Genomic DNA, 17716 nt, shown 5'->3' on the forward strand with positions numbered 1-17716 from the left:
TGTGATTGAATTTAGTTGTTTTGTGATTAACCAAATGCATTATCTGTGAAATTTGTATATATTTGTAGAACACTAAAAGTCTCTAATTCACAGCTGACCTTATCTTTCAGTGTTTCTAACTTGAATGTCTCTTTATTTCTAGCCTTTCCTTCATTTTATCATATTCGTTTTTATTCTTCGTTGCCTGGAATGCAAACTTGGAAAAAAAACAATGAGAAAGGACCCCATCTTTAGGTTTGGAGAAGGCCAATGGTTTACTTTTTTTTTTTTTTTCAATAAGAAAAGTTTGCAAAAATGTATAAAAAAATCAATTGTCAAATATATGCCATTTTAAGGATATAATTAAACATTAGTTATGTGATAATACACATAAGCTGAAATCAGAGTATTGAACTTTAAGATAATTAATATAATTATGATCTTGTGGAGAGAACAGGATCAGCACACTTAAAACAATGAAAACCAAGAACCGCTCTGACACGATGTGCAATGGAGCCCTGTAAAAACATTACATGAAGTAGATTCAATTTGAGTAATAATTGATTTGTGTAAATGACAGCTCAAGGAACACAAAACAAACATCAGACAAATGACAACAATAATAGCATTCTTTCCTGGGGAAGAGAAGCCTAGTGGGTAAGTCATGGATAGTATCTTCCAGGTTGTGATAGGAAGAGAAATGAGGCCAGGTATCAATGAATTTTGAAAGTAGATCCTTTCTATTCAAGACTTTAGAACACCAACTCCCTTTGAATCTTTTTTTTAAAGATTTATTTTTTATTTATTTGAAAGGCTGAGTTACGGAGAGGCAGAGGCAAAGAAAAAGAGAAAGAGAGAGAGGTCTTCTATCTGCTGGTTCACTCCCTAGATGGCCACAATGGCTCTAGCTGCACCAATCCAAAGGCAGGAGCCAGGATCTTCTTCTGGGTCTCCCACACAGGTGGAGGGGCCCAAGGACCTGGACCATCTTCTACTGCCCTCTCAGACCATAGCAGGGAACTGTGTCAAGTAGAGCAGCTGAGACTCGAACTACTATCCATATGGGATGCTGGCAGTGGCTTTACCCGCTATGCCAAGCACCAGCCGCATCCCTTTGAGTCTTTACTCATTTTTGGAATCTCTGGAAATCTCCATTAGCCTGATATTTTAGAAATTCCCATCTAGAAAACTCCATTTTCCAGAGATTTCTCTAGTTTTAGTTCTGAAACTTCTAAATCTAAGAAATCCATTAGTTCCATAGCCATCCTACTATCATAGTAGTGTCATCTTTGTACACAAAGTCAGTAGGAGGGTGCTGGCATGAAAACAGACCCTGATCTGTAGGAGATAAAGACTGAGAGAGAAGAATCTAGAGTAATAATCTTCTTACATGATTCAGGCAGGAATGGAAAAGAAAGATTCAGTCTGACAAAAGAATGCCTATGCCTAACCATGTAGTTAGAATATTTTACAACAGTCCTGATTTTAAGTATTTTCACCCATTGTCCTTGCAAGTCTGAAAACATCCACATTTTGGTGTCAAAACTATGTCTTCCAGAGTAATTGTATCAGAAACTGTGATACGGTATTTGTTTTCTAGGCTATGTGTATTAAATTGCCCATTACAACTCTCCATAGTCAAGAGAATGGAAGAGAAATAAAAAGCAATGTCTGTGTAATTTGGTAGCACCATTGACAAAAGCAAGTTAGTGTCAAGGGGCAATGGTTTTTTTCCCTAAGGACAGATAGAAAGTATAAACAGTTATTAAATATCTGATCTATACAAATGTAAAAATTTTGAGATTAAATAATATTGGTACAACATTGGAAACTAGAGATCAATAATTAATGATTTCTTTGACTCCAGAATTTCTCCAAGAAGCAGTGAGGCACATCAAAATCCGGAAAACCTAGAGGGAGAGGATGAAGATGTTCAGATGGAAAGAGCGCGAACAGCAAATGCTTTGACTTCTCCAAACCTTGAAGAGGTAAATTTGCTAAGTATTTATTTCATCAAATAATAAAAATCATTTCCAGTGAAAATGGACTGCCTACCAATCTAGTTTTGAAATGATGTGTTAATCTACTTCAGTATTTCTAACACTTTTGGTCTCAGAATTCTTTTATACAGTTAAAAATTGTTGAAGATTCCAAGAGCCTTTAACTTATAAAGGTTAAAACTGCCAAGATTCACTGTATTAAAAATCAAACTGAGAAATGTTTAAGATATGCATTTATTAACTCATTTAAATCTTAAAATAATAAAACCATTACATATAAACATAAACAACATTGTTAATAAGAAATACCTTTGTTGTCAAAGAGCACAGTGGGAATAAAAATATTTACATGTTTATAATCCCCCTTTTATTTCTGGCTTAATAAAAAATAGATATATTCACATACATCTATACAGTCTGTTGAGATGTGTTAGATTGTTTGAAATTTATGGAGAAAATTCAAACTCACATATGGGATTTCAGAAATACAGTAATATGTTAGTAGCCTTTATTTTTAGTTAACTGTGGATATTTTTCTTTGATATTGTGCACAAATTAGATAATTGGTAGTGTCTTTAGTTACCATGTGAAATCTCAAAAACACATCAATAAATACTTTTTTCTTGGTTGTGTTAAAATATATTGCCCTATGCAACACTTTGAATAGATCTTTTATTCATATATTATATTTTTTAAAACATTCATTGATCATCTTTAAACTATTAATTCATCAAGTTATCTCAGGTTTTCAAATGTAGACACATTTCATTTATACTAACAGAATATATTTTTAATATTACTATCCTTGTTATCAGAAAAGTGTTTAAATTTCTGAAAGGTGCCAGCACCACAACTCACTTGACTAATCCTCTGCCTGCGGCACTGGCACCCTGGATTCTAGTCCCAGTTGGGGCACCAGATTCTGTCCCGGTTGCTCCTCTTCCAGTCTTGCTCTCTGCTGTGGCCCTGGAGTGCAGTGTAGGATGGCCCCAGTGCTTGCTTGGGCCCTGCACCCGCATGGGAGACCAGGAGGAAGCACCTGGCTCCTGCCTTCGGATCAGCACTGGGCGCCGCCCGTAGTGGCCATTTGGGGGGTGAACCAACGGAAAAGGAAGACCTTTCTCTTTGTCTCCCTCTGTCTCTCACTGTCTAACTCTGCCTGCCAAAAAATTTTTTAAAAATTCTGAAAGGTGTAAAGCTCATAGAGATAGTTATATTTCTAAGAATTTCAAAATTCTGATTTTGGCTTGAAACCTCTAATTTCAAGATAAATATCTGTTGTGTTTCTTGAAGTGATCTTTCCTTTCCTTTAATTTTGTTTTTTTTTTTTTTTCCCCAGAAAGCTTTTATTTCAGGAATACAAACTTCATACATTTCATAATTACAACTTCAGGAACATGGTGATACTTCCCACCATAGCCCTCGCCCACAAATACTCCAACAGTTTGCTCCCACACAGAAACATAAAGTGAAAAATAATAGATGATTTTTTAAATGATGATGAAATCAGATCAGACCTATTGTCATGTTTAATCCCGTGAGAGTCAAGTTGGGAATTGATAATTTCTTTTTTTTTTTAACAGAAGATCAGTTTAGTTTACATTAAGTAAAGGTTTCAACAGTTTGCACCCCCATAGAAACACAAAGTGAAATATACTGTTTGAGTACTCGTTATAGCATTAAATCTCAATGTACAGCACATTAAGGACAGAGATCCTACATGAGGAATAAGTGCACAGTGACTCCTGTTGTTGACTTTACCAATTGACACTCCAGTTTATGGCATCAGTAATCTCCCTATGCTCCAGTCATGAGTTTCCAAGGCTATGGAAGCCCTCTGAGTTCTCCAACTCTTATCTTGTTTAGACACGGTCATAGTCAAAGTGGAGGTTCTCTCCTCCCTTCAGAGAAAGGTACCTCCTTCTTTGAAGACCTGTTCTTTCCACTGGGATCTCACTCACAGAGATCTTTCATTTAGGTGGTTTTTTTTTTTTCCAGAGTGTCTTGGCTTTCCATGCCTGAAATACTCTCATGGGCTTTTCAGCCAGATCTGAATGGCTTTAGGGCTGATTCTGAGGCCAGAGTGCTGTTTAGGACATCTGCCATTCTATGAGTCTGCTGAGTATCTTGCTTCCCATGTTGGATCACTCTCCCCTTTATTTATTCCTATCGGTTAGTATTAGCAGGTACTAGACTTGTTTATGTGCTCCCTTTGACTCTTAGTGCTTTCATTATGATCAATTGTGAACTGAAATTGATCACTTGGACTAGTGAGATGGCATTGGTACATGCCACCTTGATGGGATTGAATTGGAATCCCCTGGTATGTTTCTAACTCTACCATTTGGGGCAAGTCAGCTTGAGCATGTCCCAACAGAGATTGTCTTCTAACTGGGATGTTCTTTCTTCTGCTTCACCGAGTCTGTTATTAAAGCTTTCCACATTTTTTCATTTGTTCTATTAAATTCTTTATTTCCAAGATTTCATTTTGATTTCTCTTTAAGATCTCAATTTCATGGAAGAAATTTTCTTTTATGTTATGTATGGATTTTATTAGTTCATGGATTTGCTTCCAAATACTTCTAAGTAATCCTACTGTCACATTTTTGAATTCCATTTCTGGCATTTCTTCAATCTTTTCATCTTCACATTGTAGTATTGTAATGTTGTGTTCTTTTGGGGGCATCACGTTGTCTTTCTTATTCTTATTTCTGAAATTGCTACATTTATTATTAGGCATTTGTGGTGATACTTGTTCATTTTTTTCCCCATGATGGCCTTTATCTTTGTACTGTACCTCTGTGGCTTAGTGGAGTGTCTGCTTTTTCAGTGGATACCCAGAGGCATGTGACGGTTGTGGCCAGGGAGCTCTGTTCAGTGCTCCAGGGTTAAGGGAGTGTTCAAGGTAACACTCAGGTTGGATGTGGTAAATCTCTTTATTTCTATCAGAGGGGAGGTTTGTTCTGCTCTGTTAGTGTAGTCTCATGCTCACCTCCTCTCCTCAAAGGAGACAGGTGCCTGAGCACTTGCCTCAGTGGGTATAATATTCATCTGTGCTACCATAAGAACTACACAAAGGATCTGTGCAGTCCACAGTGTGAACATGGATCCTACAGCAATGACCCTCACCAGGTTATCAGGGAGCCCCAAGCATGTGGAGCCACCCACAATGACTGCCCAAAGTCCCAGTCATACCCTGTGCCCTCTCAAACAGCCACAGTGTTTTCACAGTCCTGGCACACAAGCCTCCCACAGTCATGAGCACCCAGCCCCTTGTCAATTCTCCCAGCCCAACTCAGGCATCTCCTCTCAGCTGGTTGCTGGCCATGCAGACACAGTTGGAGCAGCTGTTACATATGTCCAAAATGGCACCTGCCCTCTCTTGTCTTGTTATAGGATGCTGGGGCAAGGTGGTTGGGAAGAGAGAAACATGCCCACTCTTTTTCTCCTCTAGATTGGCAGTTACACTGCCCCTCATAGTGCTCCAAGCCAGACTTCTGCCAGGCTCCTCCTACAGCCTTATTGCCAGTGGCTTGGGCTATTGCAATCTGATCTCACCTCACTCTCCAAAGCTGGTGCTGAGGCTCTCGGCTGCTAGGGTCCTGAGTTGTGTGCATACACACCCTCCACGTGGGTCCACAGGGTCCCTCTAATTTGTGTGGCATTTCCCCTAACATTTTCTCCCTAAAACTCCCCTGAGATTTCATTCTCTCAACTTTTGTTAAACTATCTTCCCCTAAACTAGAGCAGTAAGCTCCCTCCCTTTTCTACCATCTTCCCTTCTTTGTATTTTGAGAAAAAAAAAATCTGCCACATTTCAGACTGACGGTTTGTCAATCGTTCTTTGAAAAAATAAGATGCAATTCCATTTATAAAACACCTCTTTTAGCTCAGAGCTCTAACAATTGTACTCTAGATAATCATCATTCTTCAGCATGTGGTAGAAGTGCCTTATGTGCACTCTTTGTTTTGTTATTCAGTATATTAAGATGTGTACATGAGCTTAATTTTAATAAAATGATTACTTTTTAACTACTTCATAGGCTACATTTTAAAATGATACAGCCCATTTTTGCCCTGCAAATACATGGTGGCAAATAATTCACTGAGAACTTAAAGTTGTGGGACACTGCCTTTATCTGTGCTCAGGTACCCGCAATTTTACTCCCCACACTTTCACACCACTGGTACAATTAAAACTATAAGATTCAAAAGTCATTCAGCACCTTGAATATTTTAATCACACTTGGGTCAACTCTCAAGAAGTCTTAAAATTAGATCTGGTTCTATGAACTTTCAGCACCAACACTTGAGGAATTCAAGTCAAATGGCAACTATTTCCTCATTTTTCTATTTGAAAGGCAAAAGTTTAATTCTATAGATGAAAAAAATTTAAGCACAAACTTCGTATTTGCAGCTGAAAGTGGTACTGTTGTGATTTGGTTTACTTTCTTTTCCCAGCAGACATTTTGCAATGTTAACTGTATAAGACTTTACTAGTTTCTCAGATAGTTTATTTAGCCAACAAAATACAATAATTTACCCCCAGAGAATATCTCAGTGGATTTTTCATTTCTCATTTAAAAATCTGTAAGTTTTTAGCTTTTAAAGCACTCACAGCATCTATATTTAAAATAGTTGATTACTTTAAATTCTGAATGATTGTTCTCAAAGTCACAGACACCTACCTGGTGTCAGAATTCCAGTCAAAATGTTCTATAGTATAAAACACAAGAATAATGGTTGAAATTGATCTACCCAAGAGGATGGGGTGGTGGTTTTTGTGAAACTTTGTTTCTGAATTGCAACTTTCCTTCATATGTTTTAGCTTTGGTTCTTAAAGTAGATCTTCTCCATCTATGAATCAAAGAACTTACACTATGAGATAAGCAAGTAAGCTTGATGCCCACTTTCAAAGTCAACCATCCATCCTTAGTACAAAAATGTAAAAAGATATTGCTTTGGAATAAAATATTACTGCATTCTAAAATAGTCCTGTAGATTAAATTTTAAGTTTAGTTGAGTTTTCAAAAATGTTTTAAAGCATTATTGAAAGCGAGGCAACTATTTCCTACCATATTCCCATGTAGGTACAGGGAAAGCTCTGAGGTTTCAAAATAACTGTTTAGTTAACAGTAATAGGATTACATAGATTATGACAGGAATAACAAAATAAATTTGTAAGAGCACAGTGGAAGAACTAAGAACAAACTGAGTCCATCTCTAACATGACTGTATGCATGACAATATATGAATATATAACATTCATATATAAAAAGCTTCAAAAGTTTATAGAGATATGTATTATGAAGAAACTACATATGGATTTCAAAGTTAATAAACATTTTTAATTCCATTTCAGATTAACTTTTTAAAGTACTCTTGTATATTAATATAATATGAAAATATTCAAATATATTCATAAAAATCTCTTTTGGTATCAATTTTCATTTACAGAAACCAGTCATTATTGCCAGCTGTCTACGCAAGGAGTATGCATACAAGAAGAAATGCTTTTCCAAGAAAAAGAAGAAAATAGCAACTAGAAATATCTCTTTCTGTGTTAGGAAAGGTTGGACACAGTAGCTCTTCCACTTTTGGCTCGGGAACCTCCTCCAACATTTAGCATCTTTAAAAAGAAAAGTTCAGGCCGGCGCCGCGGCTCAATAGGCTAATCCTCCGCCTTGCGGCCAGCACACCGGGTTCTAGTCCCGGTCGGGGCGCCGGATTCTGTGCCGGTTGCCCCTCTTCCAGGCCAGTTCTCTGCTGTGGCCGGGAGTGCAGTAGAGGACGGCCCAAGTGCTTGGGCCCTGCACCCCATGGGAGACCAGGAAAGACACTTGGCTCCTGCCTTCGGATCAGTGCAGTGCACTGGCCGTGGCGGCCATTGGAGGGTGAACCAACGGAAAAGGAAGACCTTCCTCTCTGTCTCTCTCTCTCACTGTCCACTTTGCCTGTCAAAAAAAAAAAAAAAAAAAAAAAAAAAAAGTTCAGTACTCTCAGAAGCCATGGTGTCTCTCGTGTGACTGCAGGGTGACCCCATCTGTTTCCTATCTAACCAAAATCAACTTCCCTTTGAATAGGGACATAGTATTTTCTACATTAAATCCACAAGCTTTCTGTTTAAATAAGCTATAGAAACCACAACTTTCCGTTCAATTAACATGAGTGATGGCCTAATGGCCAAAACTGTTCACCAGGGAACTGACTGGAAACATGCTAGTACATTCTGAAGTCTTGATCAATGTGCCTAAGAGGAGTCTATTTTGCTGAATTTTGCCTGCCTCCATCCAACATAGCTGCTTCCAAGTGTGACTTTGACCCTCTTTCGGTCTCTGTGGCCTTGGACACATAACTAAAACTCTGAGAGTTTATAACCCCTCTCAGAGTCAGTCATCATGCCTATTAAGTGAGATATTACATACAGAACACATAGCACAGCAGTTACCACAGAGTGAGACTTCTAATAATACTTGCTATTATTTTAATGTACTTTTTTTCAGGTGAAATTTTAGGGTTATTAGGACATAATGGAGCTGGTAAAAGCACATCGATTAAGATGATAACTGGAGACACTAAACCAAGCGCAGGACAGGTAGGTGGACAAGATTAACAGCATATTATCCAGCAATACTTACGTGACAACCTGAAAAAATGTTATTTCTCAGTAGTTTTAAGTGCTTTGGAAAATATATTGAAGAATAAATGGACATTGTGATGTTTCAATATATGTTTACAATGTGGAATGGTTTAATTAGACTAATTAAACATCTACCACCTCACATATTTACCATTATTTTGTGGTGAAAACATTAAAAATTAATCTTTTAGCAATTTGAGAAATAATATGTTGCATTATAATTTATTATAATCACAATTCTGTGCCATGGACCACTGTGGTGTGTTCCTCCAATCTAACTGAAACTTTTGTGGCCTTTGATCCACACCTCTCTTTTCCCCCATCAACCCTCTCTCCCAAGCCTCTGGTAACCCTCATTCTTCTCTGTACTTCTGTGAGCTTAGCTTTTTTTTTAGATTCCACATATAGTAAGATCACATGATACTGGTCTTTCTGTGCCTGTTTTATTTCATTGAGATGGAGTGGTTATTTCAGATTCATCGATGTTATCACAAATGACAGGATTTCTTCCTTTTTATATCAAAAGCATTTCAAAATGTATGTACACCACACTTTTTATCCATCATCGGATGACAGACACCTGGGTCGCCTCCATATCTTGACTATTGTGCATAATTCTGCAGTGAGCATGAGGTGCAGCTATCGTTTAGATATGCTAATCCAGTTCCTTTGAGTATCTACCCAGAAGTGGGACTGCTGGACCATATGGTAGTTCTATGTTTAGTTTTCTGGGAAACCTCCATACTGTTCTCCACAATGGCTATGCCAATCTGTGTTCCTAGCCACAATGCATAAGGGAGCCCCTTTTCTCCTCAACCTCACCAGTACTTGTTATGATTCTTTGTTTTGATATAGCCCTTCTGACAGGGGCAAGGTGATATCTCTTGGGGTTTTAATTTGCATTTTCCTGATGATCACTTTTCAACATGGGGCCATTGTCATCTCTACATGTGCTTGCCTTGGTATGTCCATCCTCTGAACAAATCCTTTCTCCTTTGCTATACTGTGACAGAACCTAGTAGGAAGAGAAAGATGTCACGGGACGAGAGAAGCAATGTGGAACACAGGCTCTAAGACTGAACTTTGACCCATAGGTGCTACTGAAAGGGAGCAGCAGAGGAGACACCCTGGGGTTCCTGGGGTACTGTCCTCAGGAGGATGCACTGTGGCCCAGTCTGACAGTGAGACAACACCTGGAGGTGTTTGCAGCCGTGAAAGGGCTGAAGAAAGCAGAAGCCAACATCGCCATTTCACGGTATATAGGGGAGCCAGGTCTGTGCTGTTCTATACCCAAAGGGACAGAGAAGGCTGGGCATGATGATATCCACAGGAAACTTGGAATAGGACGCCATAAGCACTGACCAAGACTAGGTCAAGTGGACGTACAAAGTGATTTTTCCCTCATTTTAAACATACGCCCCCCACACATGTAAATATTCAATAATACACTATATTGAATGTATTTAAATTTTAAGTGTAAATGATGCTGGCAGCCAAGTATTTTCACACATGAGATGTGCTGACAGTTTTACAAGAGGCAAAGGCTATCTTCCTTTGGGAAACCAAACCAGTTGAAGAGGTTGACGTCACTGCCCACCCCCACGTGTTTTCAGAACTGGGCTTCTGGGATGTACTCCTCCACTCTTGCTTACCCCTTCCCCCAACCACTCTCCCCCTTGCCCAGGACACCACAAACGGCTCTTGTGTTCCCTGCAGGTTGGCGGATGCACTCAAGCTGCAGGACCAGCTGAAGGCGCCCGTGAAGACCCTATCTGAGGGAATAAAGAGAAAGGTAGGGGCGGAGCGCGAGGCCACCTGCGCACCCCGCAGGCAGCTGTGGACCAGCAGGTTCTTTCCTTGCAGCTGTGCTTCGCGCTGAGCATCCTGGGGAGTCCGTCGGTGGTGCTTCTGGATGAGCCGTCGACCGGGATGGACCCCGAGGGGCAGCAGCAGATGTGGTGAGAACCATCGCCAGGGCAGGGCCGGTGTGCAGGCTGCTGGGAGACATGGATTTTGTTCATGTTCTTAAGCAAACAAGAACCTTCCCTTGAAACTGGAAAGGTAGCAAACACTACTCCTGTCATTAGGAACTAATATTTGTCTTAAAAAAAAAAGAAGAAGAAGAAAAGAAAAACCTTTCCCTGATATTTTACAACCAGTTTTTTTTTTTAAGATTTATTATTTATTTGAAAGTAACAGGTACACAGAGAGAGGAGAGACACACACAGAAAGAGAGAGAGGTTTCCATCCACTGATTCACTCCCCGATTGGCCGCACAGCCGGAGCTGAGAGCCAGGAGCTTCTTCCAGGTCTCTCACGTGGGTGCAGGGGCCCAAGGACTGGGCCATCTTCTACTGCTTCCCCAGGCCACAGCAGAGAGCTGGATTGGAAATGGAGCAGCCTGGTCTCAAACCAGTGCCCATATGGGATGCTGGCACTTCAGGCCAGGGCGTTAACCTGCTGAGCCACAGCACCGGCCCCACAACCAGTTTTATACTGGGAAACAAGCTTTCTGGAATTTCATATTCCTCAGAGTTGAAGGTGCTTGTTTGGTCTTGTGGGTGCACAAAGCTTCTCTCTGAGTACTCTATGTGATTCAGTGACTTCAGATCTTAGCGGGAGGATCATTTCCAAGGGCCTGTGAAGTCTGGGGTTTCTGGATGCTGTCAAGTGTGCATTTCTTTGCATTCCTTCCTTCCTGTGGGGTCCTGAAGACTCTGCAGTTCAGCTGGTCTCTGTTTGCCCTCTGCCTTCTCAAGAACAATTGTTTTCTAGCTCAGAATTTTTCTTTCATATCTCCTTCCAATAACTGTCTTCCCACATCCCTCCTTCAAGCCCCCAGTTTTCCCCCGTAAACTCATTTGCTGGTCTTCATCCTGCCCGACTCCCTCTCTTGCTCAATCTGCATTTGTGAATGTTTTTCCTTTTCTGCCTTGTAAGGTTTTCTTTCACCATTTCCAGATTAATCAAAGGACTTCCATTAATTGCATATATTCTCTTGACAATGAAGGCAGGCAATCCGGGCCACCTTCAGAAACACAGAGAGAGGCGCCATCCTGACCACGCACTACATGTCAGAAGCCGAGGCTGTGTGTGACCGAGTAGCCATCATGGTGTCTGGACGGCTGAGGTGAGTGCCTGCCCAAGGCCAGCACCTGACCGTTCTGTTTTATGGACCAGAGGAAAGCAAGTTTTGCTGTTGAAATTGTCAGTATTCTCCAGGGCTACTGTTTCCCCGTTTTAAAAAGATCAGACTATGGTATTTGCTGTCGTAGCTGAGTAACAACTTGAACATTTTCTTCAACCTGCTTCCCTTACTTGTCTTGTCCACTTTGGCTTCCTGTTTCAGATGCATTGGTTCTATTCAGCACCTGAAAAGCAAGTTTGGTAAGGAATATCTGCTGGAGATGAAGCTGAAGATGCCTGAGCAGAGGGAGCCCCTGCACGCTGAGATTCTGAGGCTCTTCCCCCAGGCTGCGCGGCAGGAGAGGTAACGACGGTGACTGCTTCGGCTCTCAGACTGATGTCAGCATTTTCCTGATGCTTGTTTTGTTTTGTGGAGTGGGGGCCACTTTTACCCGAAAGCCTTAAAATATCTGAGGTATTCTAAGAAATAAACTAGAGAAGAGATAGTTGATTAAGAAGCTGATGTGTGGTACTGTATTCTGACTGCCAGGTACTATCCTGGCTGTGCATTAATTATCCAATCCTCACTGGGAGCATTGAAAATAGACACTGTTATTTCAGTGAAAAACTTGAATTAAGAACTGACTTAGACAAGGAAGTTGATAAATGGGTTTTATTAGTATCTTTATTGATAGAAACTTTATACAGAAATAAATTAGGTCACGAGGTAAGGCTGATTGGTGGTAAAACTAGAGTAACTTTTTTTTTATTTGACAGATAGAGTTAGACAGTGAGAAAGAGGGGAGAGAGAGAGAGAGAGAGACAGAGAGAAAGGTCTTCCCTCTGTTGGTTAACTACCCAAATGGCCACAATGGCCGGCACTGTGCCAGTCCGAAGCCAGGAGCCAGGTGCTTCCTCCTGGTCTCCATGTGGGTGCAGGGACCCAAGCACTTGGGCCATCCTCCACTGCACTCCCTGGCCACAGCAGAGAGCTGGCCTGGAAGAGGGGCAACTGGGACAGAATCCAGCACCCCGACCGGGACTAGAACCCGGTGTGCCAGTGCCGCAAGGCGAGGGATTAGCCTAGTGAGCTGCGGCGCCAGCCCTTGAGTAATTGTTTTCTCAGTGGATTTTTTGAGTACAAAAGTAACCCATGCAGTGCATTGCCAAGTTTGAACACTCACAATAAATAATATGGTGGGTGGGATTGATGGCCCCATGGTGTGTAACCAAAAGATACTTTGAAATGGAATCTAATTTTTTCTGATTACATGTGAATAATAAGTAAATAGATATTTACCTGAGTGACAAATGGTGAATGCTGGGCTCTCTGAACAAAAGCGGTGCTGAATTGCTGAAGATGTTTGCTTTGCCCTCGGAGACCCACTTGCTGCTTCCCAACCAGGAGAGCAGCTTGACGTGGGTGAGGGGAAGGGCTCTGTAGACATGGCCTGGGTGTCTACTGCTCTGGGAAACCATAAGGTGGTGTAAGAACTCGGAGACGCTGGTTGCAGGTGGTTGGGGTAGCAAAGCTCGTCTCAGCATGTCTCCCAGACTGATCCTGTCCTCTTCTCCTCAAGGATCCTGAGATACTAAACAGAGTCATCTCTCACCCCAACCATCCAGTCTCTGAACTGGCTTCCTTAACTGTGGAGTCACTCTAGGGGTTTCTACTATGCCAAACACTCTTATTTAAAATAAATAAATAAATAAACAAACATGGAAGATGTTTTCCATAGACCTAGGTCAACCAGAGGTGGCAACCTGAATACCCAAAAACCAACCTCGCTCTCTTCCTCCCAGGTACTACTCTCTGATGGTCTATAAATTGCCAGTAGAGGATGTGCAACCTTTGTCACAGGCATTCTTCAAATTAGAGACAGGTAAGAGACCACTTTCAGATGAGACCTCAGGAAGCAGATAATTCCAAAACTGAAAAAGAAAAACCCATAGAGATGATCAACTGAATTAGGACATACCTCCCTAAATCACAAAGTGAAAATTTTCAATTTGAATTCCAAGGACTTAAGATAGTTCTGTGCATGTGTGTGCAGAGCAAAGGATGAGAGATTATTTTCCATGTTTGCTTAGTAGGAGTATTTTTAGGGCTTTTTTTTGTGGTACACATACTGGCCTACTGTATTTTGACCTTTTAGATCATAGATAGCACACTCATTTTAGACAATTAATTTAAACCTTGTCCCCTTGTAATGCTTATTATCTTGTTGGCTCAGAATATAGATCAAAAAACAGACCTTTTGTATAGTCAGGAATAACCTACTTTGCATTGATAGAGGACATCTGCATTAGTCCCCCCAAGCACAGTTTAGTTTTGTTTTATTTTCTCTTTCTTATTATTCTGGCCCACATACCCTTCCATTGGAACCTTTCCATGTACTGTTTGCATTGTCACTGCTCAGTGATATCTTCACTCACTTGTTACCTGCCCTGGGGAGGAGATTCTGATCTCTTGGTTCCAGAATACTCTGCTGACTCCATTGACAGCATCCATGGTCATAGTAATATAGTCTGCTTTCCATTTTCTGAACTAAGCACCTCAGCTTGCGAGTCCATGGGACCATTCACGGCACTCCCCAGAGAGGGCATTTTGGTCATTGTTGATGTGGGATGTTTGGTGGCATATTTCCAGTCTGCTTGGTCACTACTGTGGTTCTAACTGCCCCTTCCAGTCTATTTTAGTCAACAAGAAGGGCTTTCAACCTGAATAGTGGCAAACTGGAATGGCTTCTGAAAAGAGGCCTTACATCTGTCTGCTCCCTGGACAATCACTGACAGTGTTCTCTACAATCTTCTGCTGTTTACATTTGTGACTGTCTCTTCCATCCACAACCTGCGGCCACGCTGTCTGCTAAAACACAGGCTCACAGCGGGGAAGAAAGCTTTACCAGCATTATTGTCTTCCTGAAATGCAGAGCTCAAAAACTCTGCAACATACAAGCATAGCACGAATTCTTTTCCCTTCAAATTTAATCAGACGTGTTTGTATATTTTAGCTGTAAGATGTCCTCTGTCCATGCAAATTTGCCAATCATTTCATTTCTTGTTGGCCTATTTTTGTTATTTGTGCCCTATGATTTAGTAAATCATCCATAATTAAAATACAAGCGTACTTGCAAAAGTTCAAGGAAAATGAAATTGAAAGTTAAAATTGCTTTGGTGCGAAAATGTTTCAAAATCCATGCATAATTTTTGCATAATACATTTTCCATCAACTTTGGAAGACCCCCTCTTAAGCACATATTTCAAACTTTTGCACTAAATAAACTTATATTTTAGTTTTGTTTTCCATGAACTTTCTGAAGTACCCCAAGTGAACCTCTAGCATATGTTCTCCCTTCTGCAGCTAAACAGAGCTTCGACCTGGAGGAGTACAGCCTCTCCCAGTCCACCCTGGAGCAGGTGCGTCATGTGTCAGTGATGCTCTATCATCCGGGGACTGTGGGTGCCCATCACATGCATGCTCACTGCACTAGTTTGGAGCTACAGGAGGCGGAGTGACTTCCCTGTGCTCCTTCCTTGCAGGTTTTCCTGGAGCTCTCCAAGGAGCAGGAGCTGGATGACTTGGATGGGGAGCTTGATCCCTCAGTGAAGCGGAAGCTCCTCCCACAGGAAGAGCCTTAAAGCCACAATATCTTCTGTGTTCCTGTTTAAGCCCATGCTTGTTTTTATCCTAGAGATGTTTGTTTTTATTGTCTCAGCTGATATTTTTAGGAACGCCATCATAAACACTGAGTTTTTTTTTTTTTTATGTGGTGGAAAGGAGGTGCAAGTGTTGGCCAAGAGCAGGACAAGGGCAGTGTGGACAGAGGCACGTGACCATGCTAACCTCAGCAGCACAGCTTCTGTAGCTCTGCAGGCCACTCTGGTTCTGTTGTTCTATATAATGCTGAATATATGTGTTTGCTTTTATAAGATTAAGTCTGTGTGTATAATAAAAACAGTTTTGTTTAAATGTTTTTAATAAAAACCTTAAAACACATTTTTCTAACCTGGACTGAAAAGTCCACATATTTACTCTGTGGAAGTATAATACATGGTAAAGTTGACATTTTCACAACAGTTAATGTCTTAAAATAGATTTTAGTGCTTTTAAAAAATAAGTATTCAAACATCATTGTTCATAATAAATGATACCAATATATTTGATAATACCTCCACTGGTAACACTATGATATAGATATAATCTAAAAAACCAAAAACTTGCTACTAGAAATTTATTGCACTTTGAAAATTGCTGTAAGCCAACTGTGTCCTGTGTTCATTATGTTCTGAAATATAGACTTTGGCAATGCCTACATTGTAACTGATCATTCAGAGAATAATAAATTTGAGAAATGTGGTAACATCTCAAATGACTGAGTGGGTAGAAAATGTAAAATAAAAGACATGTAGCTTTGAAATGTTTTCTGTTTCATACATTTATTTTCTGTGTTTTTTTCTTACCTCAGTGGCTTCCTATTTACTAGATTCATTGAAATATCATTAAAAATATTTTATTCTATAATTGATAACATTGACTATTAAAGGTATAGATACGAAACTTTAAGACCATCACAATAGGATTTTCTGCCATGCTAGTATTTATTGTGAGTTTTGGATATTGGTCTAATTACTATCCTTGTCTTCCAAATATAAAAGTAAAATATCAATTCCAACACTTCCTTTTATGTTTTTAGACATATAATAAGGCAATTAACATATAGCAGAATATGCATATTTCTGTTTGCTTTGGCTTAAATTTGCCATCTAACTCACCTTTTGTGTTATTCTGATAAATGTTAGGATTTGGAATCCCAAGAAATCTATGTCTAGGTTGATCTGTTTCTACAGGTGTGTTTATGAATAAATACCACAACCCTTTCAACCCATACTATATCCCATTGCCCTTTTATAAAAAAAAATTATTTATTTATTTATTTATTCATTCAAAAGGCTGAGTTACAGAGACAGAAGGAGAGACATAAAGAGAGAGAGGGATCTTCTATGCAATGATTCATTCCCCAAATGGCCGTAATGACCAGGGCCAGACCAGACCATAGCTAGTCCCTTTTATTGCTCAATGAAAGGGTCCCAGGCACCAAACTCTTCTGCTTTTTATATATAAGGTACAAAAATTCTGTGGAAAAATGGAATTAAAAGAAAAGTGTATAATGGTGCAAATATTGTTTAAAAATCTATCCATAAGTTTTTAGAATACTTATTTTCCACACCTCCTGTTTGATGGGTACAAACCTGTTTGCTCCCAGATCAGTTGTAGCTGAGAGTGGAATTTTCAATGTTAATTTTAAGCAAGAGGGATCAAGATCCTGAAGCATTTCTTTGAAGAAATACTATCAGTAGAAAAGACATAGCTTTTCTAGGATGATTCTGAAGACAAAGCACAATCAAAGAAATAGCTAAGAGATAGAAGTGGTCCAGCCAAAGCAAATGTGGACTGATCAAGAGCATAGTTAGTGGGCAGCAGTGTTTTAGAATGCTCAAGGCATTTTGGTTGTTGACTTTCTGGGGGACTAAAGAATGATAACATCTGCTTATTAGTAGAATTCTTTTTTTAAAAAATATTTATTTATTTATCCAAAAGTCAGAGTTACACAGAGAGAGAAGAGGAGGCAGAGAGAGAGAAAGAGAGAGAGAAAGAGAGGTCTTCCATTTGTTGGTCCACTCCCCAACTGGCCGCAATGGCCCGAGCTGCGCCGATCCGAAGCCAGGAGCCAGGAGCTTTCTCTGGGTCTCCCATGCTGGTGCAGGGGCCCAAGGATTTGGACCATCTTCCACTACTTTTTCAGACCATAGCAGAAAGGCAAATCAGAAGTGGAGAAGCCGGGGCTCAAATCATTGTCCACATGGAATGCCGGTTCTGCAAGCAGCGGCCCTACTGGCTATGCCACAGTGCCAGTCTCTATTAGTAGTAGTAAAAATCTTTGTCTTCTAATCATAATGTTTAGTCCAT

General features: G+C 40.2%; 1 protein-coding gene across 6 annotated transcripts in view; it reads left to right on the forward strand.

Annotated features, from left to right (window-relative positions):
* LOC100354219 (ABC-type organic anion transporter ABCA8A) overlaps positions 1 to 16166 on the forward strand; it is a 74572-nt gene extending 58406 nt beyond the window's left edge. For 3 of the 6 annotated variants that reach the window (XM_051825894.3, XM_070060399.2, XM_089316726.1), the window contains 12 exons: positions 143 to 234; positions 1847 to 1967; positions 7437 to 7551; positions 8483 to 8574; positions 9714 to 9874; positions 10336 to 10411; positions 10483 to 10577; positions 11630 to 11749; positions 11969 to 12109; positions 13549 to 13628; positions 15110 to 15165; positions 15289 to 16166. In XM_051825894.3, coding sequence (XP_051681854.3) covers positions 143 to 234; positions 1847 to 1967; positions 7437 to 7551; positions 8483 to 8574; positions 9714 to 9874; positions 10336 to 10411; positions 10483 to 10577; positions 11630 to 11749; positions 11969 to 12109; positions 13549 to 13628; positions 15110 to 15165; positions 15289 to 15387 — 1248 coding nt within the window. In that variant the 3' untranslated portion in view covers positions 15388 to 16166. Of the gene's footprint in view, positions 1 to 142; positions 235 to 1846; positions 1968 to 7436; positions 7552 to 8482; positions 8575 to 9713; positions 9875 to 10335; positions 10412 to 10482; positions 10578 to 11580; positions 11750 to 11968; positions 12110 to 13548; positions 13629 to 15109; positions 15166 to 15288 lie in introns of all 6 variants that reach the window. The other 3 variants (XR_011383399.2, XR_016223503.1, XR_016223502.1) reach the window with 3 other exon arrangements.
* The last annotated feature ends 1550 nt before the right edge of the window (positions 16167 to 17716 follow it).

Source organism: Oryctolagus cuniculus, chromosome 17, assembly GCF_051225735.1.
Source record: "Oryctolagus cuniculus isolate XC-2025 breed Fujian yellow rabbit chromosome 17, ASM5122573v1, whole genome shotgun sequence".
In the NCBI taxonomy this organism is placed as follows: Eukaryota; Metazoa; Chordata; class Mammalia; order Lagomorpha; family Leporidae; genus Oryctolagus; species Oryctolagus cuniculus.